The sequence below is a fragment of the Cynara cardunculus genome (assembly GCF_001531365.2).
Source record: "Cynara cardunculus var. scolymus isolate 2C chromosome LG 12, CcrdV1, whole genome shotgun sequence".
Lineage (NCBI taxonomy): Eukaryota > Viridiplantae > Streptophyta > Magnoliopsida > Asterales > Asteraceae > Cynara > Cynara cardunculus.
Genome location: NC_037539.1, coordinates 1,529,983 through 1,549,895, shown reverse-complemented (window position 1 = coordinate 1,549,895; position 19,913 = coordinate 1,529,983). Strand labels below are relative to the sequence as shown.

At 37.6% G+C, this 19,913-nt stretch overlaps 2 protein-coding genes and 1 non-coding gene across 3 annotated transcripts; 1 reads left to right on the top strand and 2 right to left on the bottom strand.

The window, feature by feature from the left end:
- Nucleotides 1–810: 810 nt before the first annotated feature.
- On the bottom strand, nucleotides 811–12,263 carry LOC112522732. The gene is made up of 12 exons (XM_025132032.1): nucleotides 12,184–12,263; nucleotides 10,911–11,209; nucleotides 9,697–9,774; nucleotides 9,020–9,546; nucleotides 8,825–8,856; nucleotides 6,036–6,666; nucleotides 5,790–5,944; nucleotides 3,295–3,494; nucleotides 2,761–2,894; nucleotides 2,334–2,674; nucleotides 2,140–2,240; nucleotides 811–1,152 (listed from the first exon to the last, which is right to left on the bottom strand). The coding sequence occupies exons 2-12, from the start codon at nucleotides 11,113–11,115 to the stop codon at nucleotides 1,082–1,084; spliced, it is 2,475 nt and encodes an 824-aa protein (XP_024987800.1). The 5' UTR covers nucleotides 11,116–11,209; nucleotides 12,184–12,263; the 3' UTR covers nucleotides 811–1,081.
- Nucleotides 12,264–14,914: 2,651 nt separating this feature from the next.
- LOC112522446 (aldehyde oxidase GLOX-like) lies at nucleotides 14,915–16,738 on the top strand. The gene has a single exon (XM_025131559.1). The coding sequence runs from the start codon at nucleotides 14,915–14,917 to the stop codon at nucleotides 16,736–16,738; it is 1,824 nt and encodes a 607-aa protein (XP_024987327.1).
- Nucleotides 16,739–18,143: 1,405 nt separating this feature from the next.
- TRNAA-AGC lies at nucleotides 18,144–18,216 on the bottom strand. The gene has a single exon. It is a non-coding gene; the product is annotated as a tRNA-Ala (tRNA).
- Between the last annotated feature and the right edge of the window lie 1,697 nt (nucleotides 18,217–19,913).

Below are 19,913 nucleotides of genomic sequence, written 5' to 3'. Positions count from 1 at the left end.
ACAATTACATCGAAATTAATGTATAACATGACATTATACTGACTATGTAAGCTAAAAGTATCATGTTTGAGACAAATCAGGTACACAACGGTCTATTAAGTGGTAGGTTCAAGAGCCTAATCCCAAATGAATTGTAACTAGAGATGTACAAGGCTCGGACATTTTTCGGGTCTAGGCCTAGTTTCAACAAGTAAAAGAAGGCGGCTTTGGGGTTGGAAAAGGGGACGATAGAGCTTTTTCAAGCCTTAGGCATTTTCGGGCTTTTACAGGCAGGGCTTTTTCGGACTGGACCGGGCTGGGCCTGCCCCCAAATTTCGGCCTGATCAAGCTTTGAGACTTGGACCGGATCAGGCTTCACTAGGCCCGGGCTTTTTCAGGCAGGGCCAAGATCAGGCTTAGGCTTGGGCTTAGGCTTTTTGGTGTATCTCTAATTGTAATAGCTTCCAGACTTGCACCCGGTGTTTGTTTGTGCAAATATACCACCCCAGAATCACATGTGCCACACGGTATAAAAAGACCCAAAATTTCGGCCAGATCAGGCTCTTGAGACCTGGCCCAGATCAGGCTTTGGGCTTGCTAAGCGCCGGATTTTTCAGGCCGGGTCAGGGTTATGCTTGGGCTTTTTTGTGCATCTCTAATTGTAACCAGACACTAAGCTGGTTCGTTTGTGCAAGTATACCACCCCCGGAATCAACCGTGCTATACGGGACCCACTTATAGCTTGGAGAACACTTTGCACAAGCAATGTGCAAGTTTTAGGGTACCAATTCCATAAACACCTAACTGGACAAATCATCTTTTTTAAACTCAACAAAACATAGATAGATGTATTCTCAGCTGTTCAGGGTCACATGAATAAATCAAAAATAATTTTTACACCACAGATGATGGCTTATAAACCAGAGCCTAAGTATAAACAAAACCAACATAAATAAAAACTTTGATTTCACTCGCACACTTAAATCGACCACACACGAGAAAGGGAGAAAAGGTACCTCCGTAATCCATGGCTGTGGGATGAACCATATAGCGATGGAGATTAATTCAAAGATCCAAAAGTAGCAGTTATCTTTGTCGAAACTTAGATGGCTCCAGAGCTGATGCTAGAAGTTGCATTTATCTTGAGGGGTTGCTCAGGGATATAGGATAGACCTGTTGTGCCACAATTCAAGAAAGTTCTTCGATATCACAAACAACTTTATTATGCATTTCAATGTATGTGTGTGTGTGTGTGTTTTACTTGAGAGTAAATTCAAAATGTTACCATCTTCAAGCCCATGAGGCCAGTGGTGGTTATAGATGTAGAACCCCATTAGATTACTATCCAAAAGAGCCTTTAAGGAAACGAGAAAGTTCCAACATGTATGGAGGAGTAATGGTCCAAGACTAGCCGACGTGGAGCTCCAACAAGCCCCCAACAAGCCCCCTCAAATGGTGGGTAGACGGACACAAATTGTCCTGGAGTGTCATGAGGGGGTTAACGGGCAAAGGCATATATTCTCCCAAAGTGTCCGAGTCCCTAGAATGGTAGACCTCGACTCTGATACCATGTGAGAATAAGTGAAACCCTATTTATTTAACCTCCAAAAGAGCTCTAGTAGATAGCAGGAAGTTCCAACATATATAAAGGAGAAATTGTCCAAATCTAGTCGATGTGGGACTAACATGTTCCAATATGGAGGAATAAAGAAAAGTGGACCTTCAAAACAAGAAACTAGAAACATATGGCATATGGCTATACAAGAGGCCTTTGGCCTGATGGTGTCAACCCTGCCCATGTAACTTAAGGCTGGTGGAGCATTGTTTACCCCGCCAAATTAGATACTCCTTCCGTCTCACATGATTTACAACAAGTTCTGGGGTGTCCTATGGAAATTGCAACACTTGCATTTTTTTGAAAACGGGTTAAAACTAATATGCGAATTATCATCACAAATAAATTGATGTTATTGATTTGGGTCCAAAAAATTAATTTTTTGTGTTCGTTGAAGGGTTTTTATAAATGTTTGACAAATCCGACACTTACATTAGACTATACGTGAAATCAAATGTTGTATTTCTCATGGGAGGAAGGAGGTATTTGTATTAAGACAGTAAAAGCAAGGAGATAAAAAAGTTAACAAGGAGAAGACTATTTACCTTTTTCAACATTGATCTGTAAAGAATCTAGAGTAATAATGCCATCGGTTAATGGAAGTAGCTCGAGCTCGATAGTCACTGTGGATCGAGAAGGAACGCACCTGATTCCAATAAACAGTATTTCGAGAAATCATCATGTAAATTACTAAAATCTTAAACCAAAATCATGAAAAACAAGATGAGCCGAGCCTTACCCTAGAGGAACTCTACTCTTCAACCACAAATGTGTATGGCCCATACCATTTCTCGGAATTACATCAGAAATGGAAATTGTTTGCTCATTAAAAGAGTCGGGTCTCCACCAACCATCATCACCCCATTTCTGATCTAGTACCTTAGATGCTGCGCAGAGCCTCTGCAGGGAAATACCTTGCATATCGCCACTCGTTCTAGCAACAGACTCGTCAGATGGGCTTAACGGGGAAGCAGATGAACAACTTAACGACACCACAGAAGGAGAAGTAAGTGAAGATGGAGCAAGCAATGTTAATGTTAGATCTTCATTTGTTAAATTTGAAGCCTGAAGAGTTAAGACCTGACCATAAATGGAATAAAATGAGCTTTTGTGCGTACTCGTTTATTTTCATCACAATCATGTCTAAATATGTTCCAGATTGAAACCTGAATAGGCAAGCGAGTGATTCTATCATGTGGTCCAAGAATTTGTTTTGACATTTGGGATGCAACGGAGATCAAAAGGTCCTTTTGAATATGTGGTCTCCAGTTTGTTGGCTGCTTGAAAAACAACCTAGATCCTGCATGAATGGGAATCTTAATGGGTGTATATATAATCCAAAGTTATAATAAAAAGGCCAAAACAATCAAACCATTACTCCTGTCCCAAAAATAAATGTCCACAGTGAAGAAGGCACACAATTTTAGAAATGTGTAATTATTACACTTCATAGATGGAATGAGCAGTTTTTAATTGGGAAGGGCAGGTTTGGAAAAAACTTGGCTTTCTTGCATAAAGCTCCCCCCCTAAGAAGCTTACTGAATAAGCCACTTTCTATATATTAAGCCACTACCAAACAGTCATGTATAGCTGACCGAATAAGCTGTAAGTCCTATTAAGCTTATTAAGCTGCTAACAAACAGTCCCTTATTTTGGGATGGAGGGAGTAGAAAGGTGCCAAAACATGAAAACTTAATTACCAGTATAGTTGCATCGACATGATACAAGAACTGAATATTTATTAGCAGGGAAGGCACAACGATCCACATTGGAGAAGCTGTACAGACTTGATCGTGCACTTCCAGCCCACAATGATGGTCTAGAACTTTTCTCCCCTTGAGCATTTGAACTCCGAAATGACGTTGCTGGTTTGAGCATGAAGGAGTGTTCCTCATCTTTCCTGTCAGGGAACATCAAGTTAACCATAGTCCATACAGAAGTAACGGAATTTGGTGGACCCAAAACAATATCCTCACTTCTTCGTAATGCTTATAATATGCAAATAGTTCTAACTTGAAAAGCTTCCAAAAATGAAAAGGTTGGAATTTTCGTGGGACAGCCAAAAATGGAAATTGGTACAATTTTCATGGGATGGGGTATTAAGTATTGACCATAATAGATATCCGCTGTCTACTTTTTTCAAGGAACAATATAATGAGTTACAACAATGTGATGATTACCCAAATAAGGAGTTTACCTACTTCTACTGTCAGACTTTGTTTATTATCTGATGGGGAACATTGTTGACAACTATATGACAAGTACCCCCAAAAAGTTCTATTTTGATGAACATATAACTACTCCAATCTCTCACAACCCAAAGTAGAAATATATGTTCATAAAAGCCACAATAAGACATTTCATGTAGATTTTCATCACAATGGAAATAATCACTTTTGCTCTTAAAGCCATTCCATCATATTCAAGCACCATTAAATCACCATGTAGTCATGAATATGCCAGATTACTATCATTCTCTCCAGCAAAGACAAAGCCCTCTATTCTGATATTCAAATATGATTATATGTCACTTAAAGATAAAACATGTGAAAAATTAATGATTTCACCAATCTGCACAAAGGAAGATTTAAACTTGGATGAATTCAAGTGGTCTTTCCCAGGCTGACGATAGTTTAGTGAGCTACAAAAAAAAGAATATACAACATAGGACAAGATACAAAGAAAGATGACCAAATTAAGTGGAAGGTAATAGGCTGAATTGCAGGCAGATAAAGAAAGGGAAGTAAACCGGACAGGATGAAACTGTCAGAAGTTAGTGCACATCAAAATTTAGAAAGTCTTAATGTACCAAACCTCTGTTGAAAAGCGAATCAAGTGTATAAAACTCCTCTTTTCCAGATTGTGGTTTAATCATGGAGGATGAACATTGCACTGAAAGCTACCACAGAAATAACCTTGCTCTGTGTCCTACATTGATTAGATGAATGCCGTATTCCAGAACTACAATCTTGAGCTTAAATTAATAAAAAAAATTAATGGAAAGTTTTTTTCTATTTAACACCTAGAAAACTGAAATATGCTGAGTAAGTATGAACCAGCCTAACCACACAACTGTTGAGACTTGAACAACTAAGATGGGACGCAACCACTAGAAATAATCTGGCCAAATCCTGAAAGATTGATGACCAACCTAAAGCACCATCTAACTAAACAAAAAACTGAAACAAAAGACTTTCACACTTTCTTATTGCTATCGTCTCTTTCTAATACTATTCCCAGAGACTATCTCATGAATAAATTCTTTTGAAGTATCACAAACTATCCCGTCTTCATCCCGTTGATCCCAAGGCACTCTCCGAAGTTGCATAAATCTTCCCTCAGTGGTGTGCTCCTTTGACTCCTCATTTTCTTCATCTTCAACCAATGCTTCATGTAGGTTATTGATAAGTCTCTTTCCTGCATTTCATTTTCCTATTTAGCCTAAAAATGCTATCCGTTTTCAGATTGCCCAGATCTTTTTTTTTAATCTTTATGCAATTAATTCACGAGGAACTTAACTGAAATAGCCAATCCCATCAAGGGGGTTCACTTTTTAGCCACTTTTGTACCTCATTTTGACTTTTAGCCATTTCTTACGTTTGCTTTTCTGGGGGAAAAAAGAAAAAAATCCTTACGCATTTATGCGTAACTTTTTTTCATTTTAAAGTAGGTGGCTAAAGGTCAAAAAAGAGGCTTATGTGTAACTTCTTATTTATGCGTAACCTTTTTGACTAAAAAGCAAACCTTATGCATATGCATAAGAAATGGCTAAAAGTCGAAATAAGGTACAAAAGTGGCTAAAAAGTGAAACCGCTTGAGGGGATTGGCTATTTCATTCAATTTCCCTTAATTCATTTATCTCCTCCACCCTTTTTCTGAATTGTTCACAAGACCTCCACATTCTTCACCATATAGACTTACTAGTAAAATCAATGCCAGCCTGTTCCTTTCCTTCCTGTCTCCCCCATGTGTCACTTAACTGGCTCCATCCCTGCTGGTTGGCTCTCTAATGAATAACATCTCTCTAAACTGCTTCACATTGGAATGACACACAGACTGGAAGTCATGATGGTCAAAGATAGAATGTAATAGAGTTAGGTGATTCAAATACTTTGCTCATAGTCATATTAATAGCAGTGCTGCAATCATCATGAGACATAACCAACATATCATAGAAATTTGAGAGGGGATTAACCTGAGGGCTAGATCTGGCAAGCCATGGTCATTGCCAGCTTCAATACACACAGTTGGTAAAGACAAAGGGGGTCCACCTTCAAGAGCCTCCTCAAATATAACTGTTATGGCATCCAAGTATATAACAATATCCGGAGCATGTGCTGGAGAAACATTCTGCATGATCATGATTTAAACACATAATTATTCAACTCCTATTTTTAGTTCAGTAACAGATTATAGTTTAACTGCCGAAGGAAGTTTGGACCTTGATTTGGACGCAAAGAAGATCTTCTGTATTGCAGTCGACAACAGAGCAATTAATCTCTAAGGGTTGTATAATTTCAATTTTCCTCCTCCACCTTCTACCTGGTATGTAAATGCCTTCCAGTCCACAACGGACAGAAAACCTTTCTGGCTCCAGTGGTACACCTCGGAAAGATAAAAGCCCTTCACCACTTCTTTCACTGCCAGACTTATCAGATAAATATTGATCCCAATCTTCTAGGCCGACGTGTGGTCTAGAACTAGAGGTCAAAGGAGTAGGAGAAGGTACACTTTTTGATGAAAGTGATGTCATTGAATGACTTCTAAACTGACCTAATAAAAAGTTCTGAGAACCAAATGAGCTTGGGGCGTTGGGCTTTGTCAATGAGCTACGAGCATTTGGACTGGAACTCATCTGTGGAGGAGGAAAAAAATGAGGTGTAGATACAGAATTGCGTAAAGGAAGCAACCATTTCAAGAGATCTCCATAAGGGTCTTGTTTTGTGTGGCCCAAGTCCTCAGAGCACCCAGATGTCAATGCCGCCTCCTGATATTTTTCAAACTGTAGAACTTCCAGGACTGGATCTCTCAAAAAGTCTACACCAATAGTTACCTGTAAAAGCACCTGCATCCTTCCAAACAGGAAAACAGAATACAAATAAGGAATACATGTGTCCTTCCAAATAATGAATACATTGAGACCTAATGGACATGGTCACACAGGGACTCATATTTGAAAAGTACATGTTTAGCACTGACGAAAAACAAGCCATAAAGAAAGTTTTACACACTATCATAACACTGAAATGATTCCATAATCAACCCCACCCCCCATTCAAGAGGAAGAAAAAAAAAGCGCGGAAAATAAAATCTCTAAAAGGGCAGGTTGGTTCATGCCAAAACGTACATGGTTTCTCTCCTTCAAAAGTTAAAGAGCAAAAAAGAAGCCTGATTCGATCATGTCCCAGAAGGCAGGAGGTCCATGATCCCTATAATGGAAAGGGTCTTGATATGACATTCTTTAGGTCTATAACGAACCTTTCAAGGGAAATATTGGTGAGGGGCAAAAAGAAGAAATTGTAAAATAAGATAACTAAAGAAGAAGTAAAAGTGAATAGCACCAGTTATCTAATTCTGATGACTCATCACATGGACCATCAGAGATGTCATCAACCAACTAAAACCAAGGTCTGTGTTCACATAGAAGGGGAAGGAGACAAGAGGTGCAAGCATCCAAGGTGTTCAATAAGTTATTCAAGAGAATGCTTGTTAGAGAGTTGACAGAGATCAGATTAGGGGAAGACAGATAAAAAAACATACATGGGAACGATCAAAGGGCTTAAGAAATCTTTGTGATAAAGAAATATATGTAGTGCTTTCATTTCGAATTATATAACCACAATGTACATAAACAACAGAAAGAGTATCTGAAATCATGGAGCTCTCATGCTGCATCGTGATCTTTGGATTTGAAATTATCCTCGTCCAAGTTTGAAGACTCAGGACTGGAAATGATCCATGCATATTTTGGAGAAAAGGAAAGGGAGAGGGAGATCTGAACCCAAGACCTCCAAGGTATAACCACCTAAGGAATGGGCCCACCGCCCATATACCACCCAGCTAAATGATTGATGGCCCATAAACTAATCCTATAAGTTCATTGAGTTTCCATCAACATGGCCCATCTTCTTTAAAGTCTAATTACTTTTTAAGAGGCGTATATATTTTATACAGTTTATAGAGGTCTTCAGTGAATGATGCCATGAATCATGATACAGCAAAAATGCATCGATGTATTACAATCGCTTTCTTAATTGGCTACTTGGACAAATAATCCGCGCCAGGTGACTTGGTATGGTACTTGGATTCAGTGCCTCCATATCTGACAAGAGTACAGCAAAGGAAAGATGTTATTTCTTAAAGGACTTGCAATACTTGGATGTAATGCAGTGTAGGAAGACCTATATTAGCAGAATATATGGCATCATCTACGCTTGCCATGTTGGTTTGTAAAGTAGGCAGTAAGCTTTCGTTGAACTTTGAGATGGGACTGTATTAAAGGCTGTGGGCCTTTCATTAATCCTTCCTGTATAAAAATACTTTTATGATCCCACCCAAAAGGGAGAGAATGGGGAAAGCAGTAGAGCAGTTACTCCTTTGTTACTACTTACTAGCAGGTCCACCTTCAAGTCACCCTAAATCAACCTCTTTGCAAAATGCAAGAGAAAGACCACATATTTAGACTTCCATCCTCAACTCTTGCAAAGACAAGGAGCTTTAGTCACCGAGTTCGCCCTGACCCAAAAGAGAGATTAGATATTGCTTCCCAACTAACTAGCATACACTTTGTATGCTTAGGCTGCATCATCTTTCTTATTTATATTTCATGCATTTTCTACTCCGTACTCTATACAAACTAGTTTCAGGAAATGCTTTGTTGGATTCAGTTGTATCAGGTATGGTGGGTTTGATACTGAATAGCAAGGAAAACTTATCAAAGCAATGATGTAAGCTTCTCACATGCCGTCCGACAATGTACAAGCACAGGTAAACTGCATGATTCACTATATGAACTCTTCTAAATCCTCATTCTCTTCATGCTTGCAGAACATATTCCGCTACTAGACCAGAAATTGCTTTTACGCTCATGGGGGCCAATCAGCAATCAGAGAACAGCATGTTCCTAAACAGAACAAAATGAAGTCTATTTGGTCTTGTATATCTGATACTAAGCCATTTACTTGATGTTTTATGATAAGTCTACCTGGTTGCAGGAAATTTTGTTATTACACAAATTCACATGATATTTCCTGTAAAAGCACCTCCATAAATGCAATGTGGCTCTTGGCACAAATAAATACCAAAAATTTCATGCATGATAAACAGACATGGAAATGCAAGCCTAAGCCTAGAGCTCTCTGTTCCTATCAAACCAGTAGATAAAATGAACATAATGAAGTTATAAATATCGTTCCCGGCACATACCACTATGTCTCCATTAGCAAGTAAGCTACACTTGACATCATTTTTTGCAACTCCACCTGAGGTGCTAGCATCAAGACTTCCTCTGTCAACATTCAGAGGGGGCTCCTTATTAACATCATTACTGGATTCCACTGGGAGGAATTTTCCTCCAATTGTTGATGTTGATCCCGGAAATGTTTCCTGGGTTTTCCTTCTCGACCAAAGAGCTTCATCTGCCTCAGCAATTCGAGCAAAAAAATGAGAATTCCTAAATCTTTTCAACAACGCTTCAGTTTTTCTTCTGTATTCTTCCATTCTGAGAGCTGATTCAGCAGCAACTTTATTCTTGTGGTTCATCTTGCCTTCCGTAAGGTCACTTGATTCCACTTTAGAAACTTGTGTAGGTCCTTGTTCAGTTTGAACGTTATGTTTTTTTGTGTTTTGGCCAACACCACTTTTACTCGTCACTTCAGCAGGGTTAAGTGAAGTGATAGTTTCTACATCCTGCTTGCATGCAGATAAGCATGCTAGAATATGAACTTGTTCACCTGGGTTTCAGAAAAATATAATGTTTCCGCAAAATAGAAAAGAGAAATAGGGAAGTATATCATGAAGAGAAAGAGAAATGCTCCCTTACAGACTGAAAACGTGAATTCCACATCATAACCAGTTCAATACATTTAAGGATGAACAACTACCTGGAAAAACAAAGGGGCGGTCCAAGGATCTAAATGGTAGCATGTCTGATTCTTCAGTCCAACCATCAGGAAGCTCCTCTGGAAAAGCATTGGTGAAAATCGGTTATGCATATTATTAATATCTATAAGCACATATACAATTATATTTGCCAGCAAAGTTTCATTTAGAATATTACTAGAAAACCATTATCACTGTTACATCTTATGTTTGTCAGTCATATTTTCAACTACAACATGCATGTCACCGTGCCTTCTTCTGTGTTTGAAACAACTCATCCATCTGCCTGGGACAATAACTGAAATATCAACACAAACTATTCAAGGCCAATTAACTGTGCTGCTGTTTGTCTTGAACCTGATATTAATCAAGTGAAATTCGTATGCATATTGTTTTGCCTTGCATAATTGAAATTTAGCATTCAGCACCAATAAAACTGATTGTTACATTTCCTGCCAATATACCTAGTTGGCTAATGATTATATATCACTCTTCACACCTCTGATATAGTTTTATTGATCAGGACAGTTTGCAAGATTCCTAATACCCTCACTAATACAAAAAGTAAATAAGAGAAGCATTCACTCCACTTAGATTCATCTACATGCCACCTTAATGAATCAAGTTGGTGCAAGAAACCATTAGCATCTCATGTCTTTCCTCTACGAAACAATTTAAACCACAACATAGAACTTCACTTGTAGAAGCATAAAGATGGGAGTCTACAATCAGTTTGACCTTGTAGGCTGAATAGATTAGAGCAAATTTGGTTCACTAACATTGGTGGGTATGAGTATTAGAAGGTCAAAGCAATACAGCATGTATCATTTGACTTTACCTTAAGGGAAGCCACAAAATTGAAGCCATTCAACCTATCACAATATCAGCCCTATAGGGACTATAAGATAACAATTCTTTAACGTACATGTGGATCTTTGGGAAATGGTTTTTAATTGAAAATGCTATTATACTCCAATGGATGCATTATGCAAGTAATCTTCCACCTCGTAAATTTTAAACATTGCAACTTTTACCTCTATGTTGAACAAGCAACAAGTATCGCTAAACAGAGATAACTTATGTACAAAGATTGGTCATACTGGTCGACATCAAAAGTATGCATGCATGCGTGCTTTCTGAAAAGCACCATCATTACACAGAGGCTATTACTCGATAAAACAGAATAAAATAATCAAGAAAAATAGAGAGGGAGTACTGCATGGAATGGTAATCCATCCTTCTTCTTCATGAACATCAGTGTGTTTATCTACTATAGTTAAGCCATTCAGTGTACTTATGGCTCCCAATCTGCCATGTTTACTCCCAGCTCCTTCCCTTTTTCCATCATAATCATCAGCAAAAGATGTTACTGGATATTGATTTTCAGCCATAAGACCATCTAATTTTGCAGCTAGCTTCATGTTGTTTGATTCTGCTTGACCTTCAGTTCTGCCTCCTGAGATGTAGGATGGGACCACACTCCCAAAAATCTTTTCGGCCCCACCAAGAGTTCCTCTGAAATGCAAAAGAAATGTCTTCTTGAATTGACCTCTAAACGCATACAACTGGCATCAAGAAATTATGCCTATTCAGTTCAATATTAATCTATATTACTTACAACTTAAGCTAGTCTTTATCAATCAACTTACCCAAAAAAATACAAGATTGAACCCATTTGGCACTGGTTTATCCATGGTCAACCATTATAAGCCTTTGGAAGGAACAAAGTACTTTAAATGCCCAAAAGAAGCTATGATTTTTCCAGCTTTTACGCACACCCATGAACATTTTGTTACTTCTCATTCTTGATATTTCTCTTAATTCTTTATTACCAAGGGCTTATCATTCAAAGTTCTTACAACTGCTTGTTTTGATATTCCTATTAATTCTCTATTTAATCAGCAATGCCGAGTATTAACACCTGTATCTGCCTAAAAGAAGTTGGTAAAATACCGAATTACCATGGAACTGCACATAGGCATTTCATACACATTTTTCTTGAGCAATCTGTAATGAAGCTTCATAGTACCTAAGAGCTTCTAGCTAGAGGTCTGGAATTGAATTTCAAGTTTTAGTTCAGACGTCAGACAGATTTTGGTTGAATCCTAATCAACGTGATTTGAGTTCCAGAGCATACCTCCACTTCAATCAAATCATACAGAGACGTACTAGGATATTTACTATGATTTACAAGAACAAATATAGAGACTGCTTAACACGCCAACTTAAAATTATACTCTTCATAAGTACGCACTTCTATTGAAATTATTTCTTCAATGGAGTGATGATCGTGGTACTTCAAATTAGCTTTATCAATCAACATTTCTCAGACCGATCTCCATGATCCGTTACGTGTGTAACTTAAATTGTTGAAGTGGAGTAGGAATTAGGGTTTTACGAATGAGTAATTACAATATATGTTTGCGCGATAACACGAAAATGCATGAGAAATATCTGTAAATGATCAAGAGGTGAGTAGGAAAGCAAACCGATCGGAGATCACGCCGGAGAAAAGAACGTTTGCCGGTCGATACAGGTATAAACTGGTGCACTGAATCTACCAGTGACAAAGCTTTAAGGATTTGTAAGTCATTTGGTTCAGGTATAAACTGGTGCACGTGAATAGAGACTAGGTGCGACGGGACAAAAGTCATTAGGCCATGTTTGATGCGACATGTGATGGTATAAAATAGGTTTTTTTTTTTTTTTGGAAATAAGACAAGAATTAGACATAAATTAAAATATAACTAATTAACCATCATTTGATATATAATTTTAACATGATATTTGTTTTAATGGTCACTACCGCTACTTGCTATTACCAACACCACTGGTAGCCACCGTTGGCCACCTCCACCTCCTCCACCATCGTCCATCACCACCATTTGACCATCGACCACCTCCGCAACCACCACCGTTCATCACCACTACCACCGTTGGCCATCTTCACTTTCTCTTCTACTACAACGACCTCCTCCACCACCTCCACAATCATTGTTGGCCGCCAACCACTACCGTCCATTGTCACCACCACTACTATCGTTAGTCACCTCCATCTTCTTCTCTACTACAACCTCCTCCACTAACTCCACAACCATCAACTACCATTGCCCACTACCACCGTCCGTTACCACTATCATTGTCTAAAATGTCACATCCTCCACAACCACCACTGTCCATCACCACCACCACTAGTATCATTGGCCACCACCACCTCCACCATTTCGACCATCACTGTCGACCATCACACTTACCTCCACCATATAGACCATAACTACCTCCTCCACCACTGTCGACCGCCACCACCACAACTATCCACCATGTTCATGTCCTCCATAACCACCATCGTCCAACAATTACCAATGTTTATACCTCCACAACTATTGTTGTTGTAACAATCTTCACCGTATCTTCACCAATTCATAAGGATCTACCAAATCGAATAAAACACTTCTTTGTATGAATAGGGGTTTTTCAAATTACCATCGTTTATATAAAAAAATTCATTCAAATTTGGAACTTATATATATATATATATATATATATATGAAAGTTCTGTAAAATTGTTTACTTTATTTGTCTAAATTAAAATTATTCTTGATTTGCGTAAAAATTCCACAAAGTCCTAGTTAAACCGGCAAGGCTCGCATTCCTGCAGGTAGCATAGAATTACAATGTCAAACCAACATTCCCAACAAACATTAGCTCTCCCTAAAAAGAAGGTGATCCAGCCGCACCTTTTAGATTATGGAGATACCCATAAATCGAACGGAACTCGATTTTGATTTTTGGCCTCAAAACTGGATTTATGGACTACTTATATGGACGACGGGTAGGATATTTGGATATCCAATTGAATTTGGATCGGATCAAAATGAAAATTCCAACATCCAATTTGGATCGGTCGGTTTCTCGAATGACAGTCTATAACCGACCAAAACCGAACCGAACCGACCAACATCCAATTACTCATCTAATTAATAATTCGATGACCATCCAGTTGTCCATCTAACTATCACTTAATTAATTTATTTTCAAATTGCTTAAATCGGAATTTGTTTTATGTGAGACTTTGAATTTTTAACTTCCCTTGTGTTTGTTTTAACACATAATAAAAGTGATTAATTAATTTGTATCATTGTTAGAAAACTAGATTGAATTAACACACTGAATAAATTCAATCTTATCGGATCATCCATTGGATATCAAATGGATGGAACCAAACCGATCCAATCATCAATCGGATTGGATTGAATCGATTATCCAATATTAATCGGATCGAATCGGTTAGGAAAAATCTAACATCCAATGAATGATTGGATCGATTCGGTTCCCTTCACATCCAATGAATGTCAACCGATGAACAAACATATATTAACTTATATATGTTTTTCGATTGTTTCAATTGTATATAAAAATACTATTACAATGACCACCATATCATTTTTTAATAATTGAAAAAATGTCCAAGAATTGCAATACATGTTGCATATTTTATTTCAAGATTTATGCAATGCTTACACATAAGTGGATAATTTGCTATTTCAAAGGATGAAGCCCTTAAGATTGACACAATCATTTATTCCTTAAAAAAGGTTATATTTCGTTATACATAATCTATGAAAAGGAAATTTCAAATAATTAATGACTCTTTTGGTATAAAAAAATAATTTAAATTTATATTGTATTTTCGAAACTTTTTTCCGAAGTAAAGTTTAAAAAAAAATCAAAACCTTTTAAAAAAATTATTAAAATTACAAATTAAACTATTAAATCTTTCATTTTAAATGATATATTAGTAACAACAACATCTTTACCTTCCTTTCTTTAATGTTCAAGAACATGAAAAATCATTTTCTTTTCCCTTCTTATTTAAAAATATAAAATAATATATTTTTCGTTCTTCTTTTGATTAACCTGGATATCCAACCTGCTATGCAAGACGGCTTATCTTAAGACAACCGCTTGTTTTATGAGTAGATCGGAGTCATCACATTTGAACTTCCGTGACTACAAGAGGATTTTTATTCCTACTTGGATTTGAACTTGGAACCTCCGGACACTTTTGACATTTGAAGTCCAAACTCAAACCATCGGACAAAGAAATTACATATTATTCCCTTAAACAACCCCCCACCCCCATTCTTTATCCCCAAAGATAAATATAAAGCCGAATAAAGAGTCGCAAGAAAACCCAAAGAAAATTTTATTACAAGTTATATGGCGGCATTCTTCAACAACCAATCTTTCTTCTTCCTCCTCCTTACTACTCTCTCTCTCCTCCCTCTCTTTCCCGCCGACCACCACCACCGTCATCGCCACCATGACCAACCTCATGTTATCCCACCTCCTCCACCACCCACACTCCCTCCACCGCCACCCGCACCTACACAACCACCTCCTCCGGCGGCGGATGGCCGAAATGACCGTCACTTACAGCCGATAACAGAAAAACTCAATCAACTGCCAAAAAAGCCGTTGGGAAATTGGGTTCTCCTGCAACGCAGTATAGGTATTTCCGCCATGCACATGCAGCTTCTACACAATAACAAAGTCGTTATATTTGATCGGACGGACTTTGGAGCGTCAAACCTCAGTCTCCCGTTTGGAGAAACGTGCCGGCTTAACGACGAACTCCTCCGGCCAGATTGCACCGCCCATTCCATCCTCTACGACGTACCTTCCAACACTTTCCGACCACTTTACGTCCAAACCAACGTCTGGTGCTCTTCCGGCACCGTCGATCCCACCGGAACCCTCGTCCAAACCGGCGGCTACCACGCCGGCGATCACAGAATACGTTTATTCACTCCATGCAATGACCAATCTTGTGATTGGATTGAGTTAGCAAGAAACTTAACTGTTCAACGTTGGTATGCTTCCAACCACATTCTTCCCGACGGCAACATTATAATAGTCGGTGGCCGGAGAGCTTTCAGCTATGAGTTCTACCCACGAAACCCAATTGGTTCTTCCTCTTTAAACTTGTTTAATCTCACTTTCTTGATGGAAACAAGTGATTATCAAGAGGAAAACAATCTTTATCCGTTTCTACACATCTTGCCGGACGGAAATCTGTTCATCTTCGCGAATCAACGTTCGATATTATTGGATTACGTTCACGGTCGAGTTGTTCGTGAGTTTCCTCCGATTCCCGGAGAAAAACGATCGTACCCATCAACTGGTTCATCGGTTTTACTTCCGATTAACCTTCACGAAAACGTGCAATCGCCGCCGGTGGAGGTTATGATCTGCGGCGGTGCGAGAGCTGGCTCGTTTTCCATGGCGGAGCGAGGTTTGTTCATGGCGGCTTCTAGAACCTGCGGCCGTATGAACCTTAATTCTCTTCAGCCATATTGGATCACCGAGAAGATGCCACTTCGCCGGATAATGCCGGATATGATTCTTTTACCGACCGGCGATGTTCTGATCATTAACGGAGCAGCGAGAGGGACGGCCGGTTGGGAGAATGCGATTGAACCGGCTTTGCATCCTGTTCTTTACGAACCGAGAAAGAGGTTATTCACTGTGCTCAACCCCACCACAAGACCCAGGATGTACCACTCAGCAGCTGTATTACTGCCAGATGGCAGAATATTAGTGGGTGGAAGTAATCCACACGTGTCATACCAATTCAGCGGAGTGAATTACCCAACTGATCTGAGTTTGGAATCGTTTTCACCGCCGTACATGGACGATAGATTCGCTTATTATAGGCCGTCAATCTTGTCCGTTGAATACGGGATTGATGAAAGCGTAATCTACGGTCAGTATTTTAATATAACGTTGACTATGACTTTGAGTGGTTTGGATCGTAGGCTCATCGTAACCATGGTTGCACCCTCGTTTACGACTCACTCCTTCGCAATGAATCAACGGGTGTTATTTTTGCATATTGTTTCAGTGGAACACTTATCGGTGTTTGGGTATAAAGTTACGGTACGTGCGCCTGCATCACCTAATGTTGCACCACCGGGGTATTATATGCTGTTTGTAATACACGATGGGATACCAGGTCAATCCGTTTGGGTCAAATTGTATTGACAATTGACATTAGCTTCTTTAAATTCTTCATTTTTTTTGAATTTCCAATTCTTTTATATTCTTAGGTCAAGTTTATAAAACAAAAATGTTTCCAAATTATATTTCTCTTTTTTAATTAATCAATTTTGAGTTTATTTTATTACACTTTCTTGTCAAATACATTTATTTAGTATTTTCTTTTTATTAATTCTTTAATTTAATAAAAAATATACAAAATAATTAGAAAATAAAAACTCGACTTGTTTCATACTTGTTATGTTTCATGTTAAACTTCTATCAGGTAAATGCTTGTCGGGGTCATTTATCTTATTGGATGAATATGACAAATATTGAAAATCTTACCTAGTATGTATGATGATAAAATGGAGAGTCTTACTCGTTAAGTGAGAGTGACGACTTTTACCCGGTGGTACCGTTTTATGATGTGTTGACCTTGGAAAATTTATGGTCCTTGGTTCTTTTTATTGGAACTATGTTCCTATTTATTTTTGTTTTTAATTGGTTAGACGTCTTTTTACCTTGGAAAATCATACAATTATCTCATGGGGAGTTACGAATTTTTAGTTTATACATTGGGAAAATCCGTTTTGCCCCCCATTGGGGGCCCACTATGCCAAAAGCGAGAGAAACTTCATCCCTAAGAATGATATTAAGAGAGATCAAGAACATTGTTGGTGGGAAAAAAATGTGAATGAGCACCTAACAATGCATCTTCACAGACCAAGAACTACGAGATCACCCTTTCACATAAAAAGGGGGATCATATCAACTTGTTCCGACCTGAGATAATGAGTTCAAGAGCTTGGTCTGATTATTGATCAAAAAACGTCTATCAACAATATAAAAGATGAAACAATAAATATAACTTAAAACAGGTAACTAATATATCTACTTTGATAGCGCGGTAGTGCTTTCATTCCCTGCCACCCGCTTCTATAACTGGTTATTCCTTATCAACATCTGACGACAAAAAATTTCATGATCCATCCCATAATTTGATAGAAAATAGCTGGGATATTCAACAGGGAGGGAACAGAAGGGGATGACATCAGAAGTAGGATCGTCGAACACTCGAATGGTCTCCTGGCTCTATGGCTCTTGACCTTGAAAGATGAGATTCCGAGATCAGAACCTCATAACTTCCGCTCAGTTTCATTTTAAGATGGGAAAAGATATAAAAAGAATTAACACACAATTATGATAAATCCCAAAATTAAATTATTTTTTTTAAATAACTATATTTAAGAATAAAAATAATACAAATAAAAAGCTAAAACGGCATGTTGTCAATTATTTAAACGGGAATAGAGATAATGTGAAATATATATTCATGAAATAAAATGAAAATTATATATTTTTTAAATTGAAAATAAAAATTATATATTTTTAAATTGAAAATAATAAATGGAGATGCGGGGTATCGATCCCCGTACCTCTCGCATGCTAAGCGAGCGCTCTACCATCTGAGCTACATCCCCAATTGGTGTTAGTTGTTTCTCAATATATTATTTTTCATAAATCAAAATCCTATATTTTTCTGAATTGAATCCTTTAACCGGTCTAAGGGGTCGTTTACCCGAATACTTATCCGGTAAGCGCTTACCGTATAAGTCAACATTATAATCTATTTTACCAGATAAAATTGTAGTATATTAAAATTGTATGATATGCAACAATTTACTCGGTAAACGTTTATCCGGGTAAGAGTCTTCGTAATAACTTATCGGGTAAGACTCTCTATCCTTATCATCACTTTTACCGGGTAAGATTTTAAGCGCTTGCCATGTGCATCAAGTGAGGAAAGTTATCCGATTAACACTTACCGGGTAAATGTTTAGTAAACGGCCCATAAATTTTTCTAAAATTATAAAATGGTTATAGAAAATATTTTTGAGGTTAAAATGCAAAAGGTAAGGATAAGAATCTTTTATCCAAAACTTTGGGGTTGTTCGGTAATGGCTTAATGGATTATGTGACTATATGGTTTATTCGGTAAGCGTATACATAGGTGTTTGGAAGTGATTTAATGGGGGGTAGAAACGAGCTTATTCGGTTTGTCCAAAAGTGAATTCATATGCACTTAGCCATTTTTTTCACACTCTTGCCCTTTGTGAAACACACTCTGATTAAACAAAAATAACGAGACCACCTTTTCTCCTTGAATCCAACAATGCTTTCATCTCGTTTTGCCTTCTGGAACCTTAATCCCTTAAACCAGCTCCTGGTTCACCGATGTAATAATTCTCTGCTCAATCAGGCTCGTTTACTAGCCGATCTCCTGGTTCTCCATCGAGAACACCGGTGGTCTCCTAGTCCTGTTCTCTATCAGTCTCTTGGTTAACCAAAGCTTTTCTAGCCTTGTTTTCCGTCAAGAATACCGACAGTCCTCTGTTTACTTTTTCGTTGTCTGACTCACACCCCTATTTGCTTCTTCATGACATGGTTCTTGATTTTCTCGATTGATTTATAAAAAATGTGCTTCTTGTTCATGACATGGTTCTTGATTTTCTTGATTGATTTATAAAAAACGTGCTTTTTGTTCTTGATACGGATTTCTGATTTGCTTGTGATAATAAGATTGATTTATAATATTGTTTGATGTACAACAAATGATAGAATAGTTATTTTATTATTTAGACGGTTTATTCAACATAATAACCAAATATCAGTTTAGATAAATTAATATAGGTAACTTTATCCATATGAGATTTAATCGTAAACAAATTCAACTCGCTGGTATATATTTGAGCAAATATGAATTTGAATAAAATATTTTTTCTAATAGGGCAAAATGCACAAAATAGCAATCTACTTTCATAAATTTATTTATTATAGCATTGTACTTTCAGTTTTTCTTATTACAGCAATGTACTTTCAAACTATTTTTTATTAGGACGTTGTACTTTGAAAAATTTACCCATTATAGCATTAGGTAACCTTTATACTAGGTTTCCATGCCACCTCATTGTCTACATAGGCTGTCCACATGTACTATAGTGATGTGACTTTCTTATTACATCATTGTACTTTCAAAATTATTTTATTATAACATCTACTAGTTCTTATTAAACACTGTATTTTTAATTTTAATGTTTAGATATTTTACATGTTATTTAATAAATGTATTAAATGAATTAAAAAAATTCTAAATTATTCATTAATATACCAATATCAA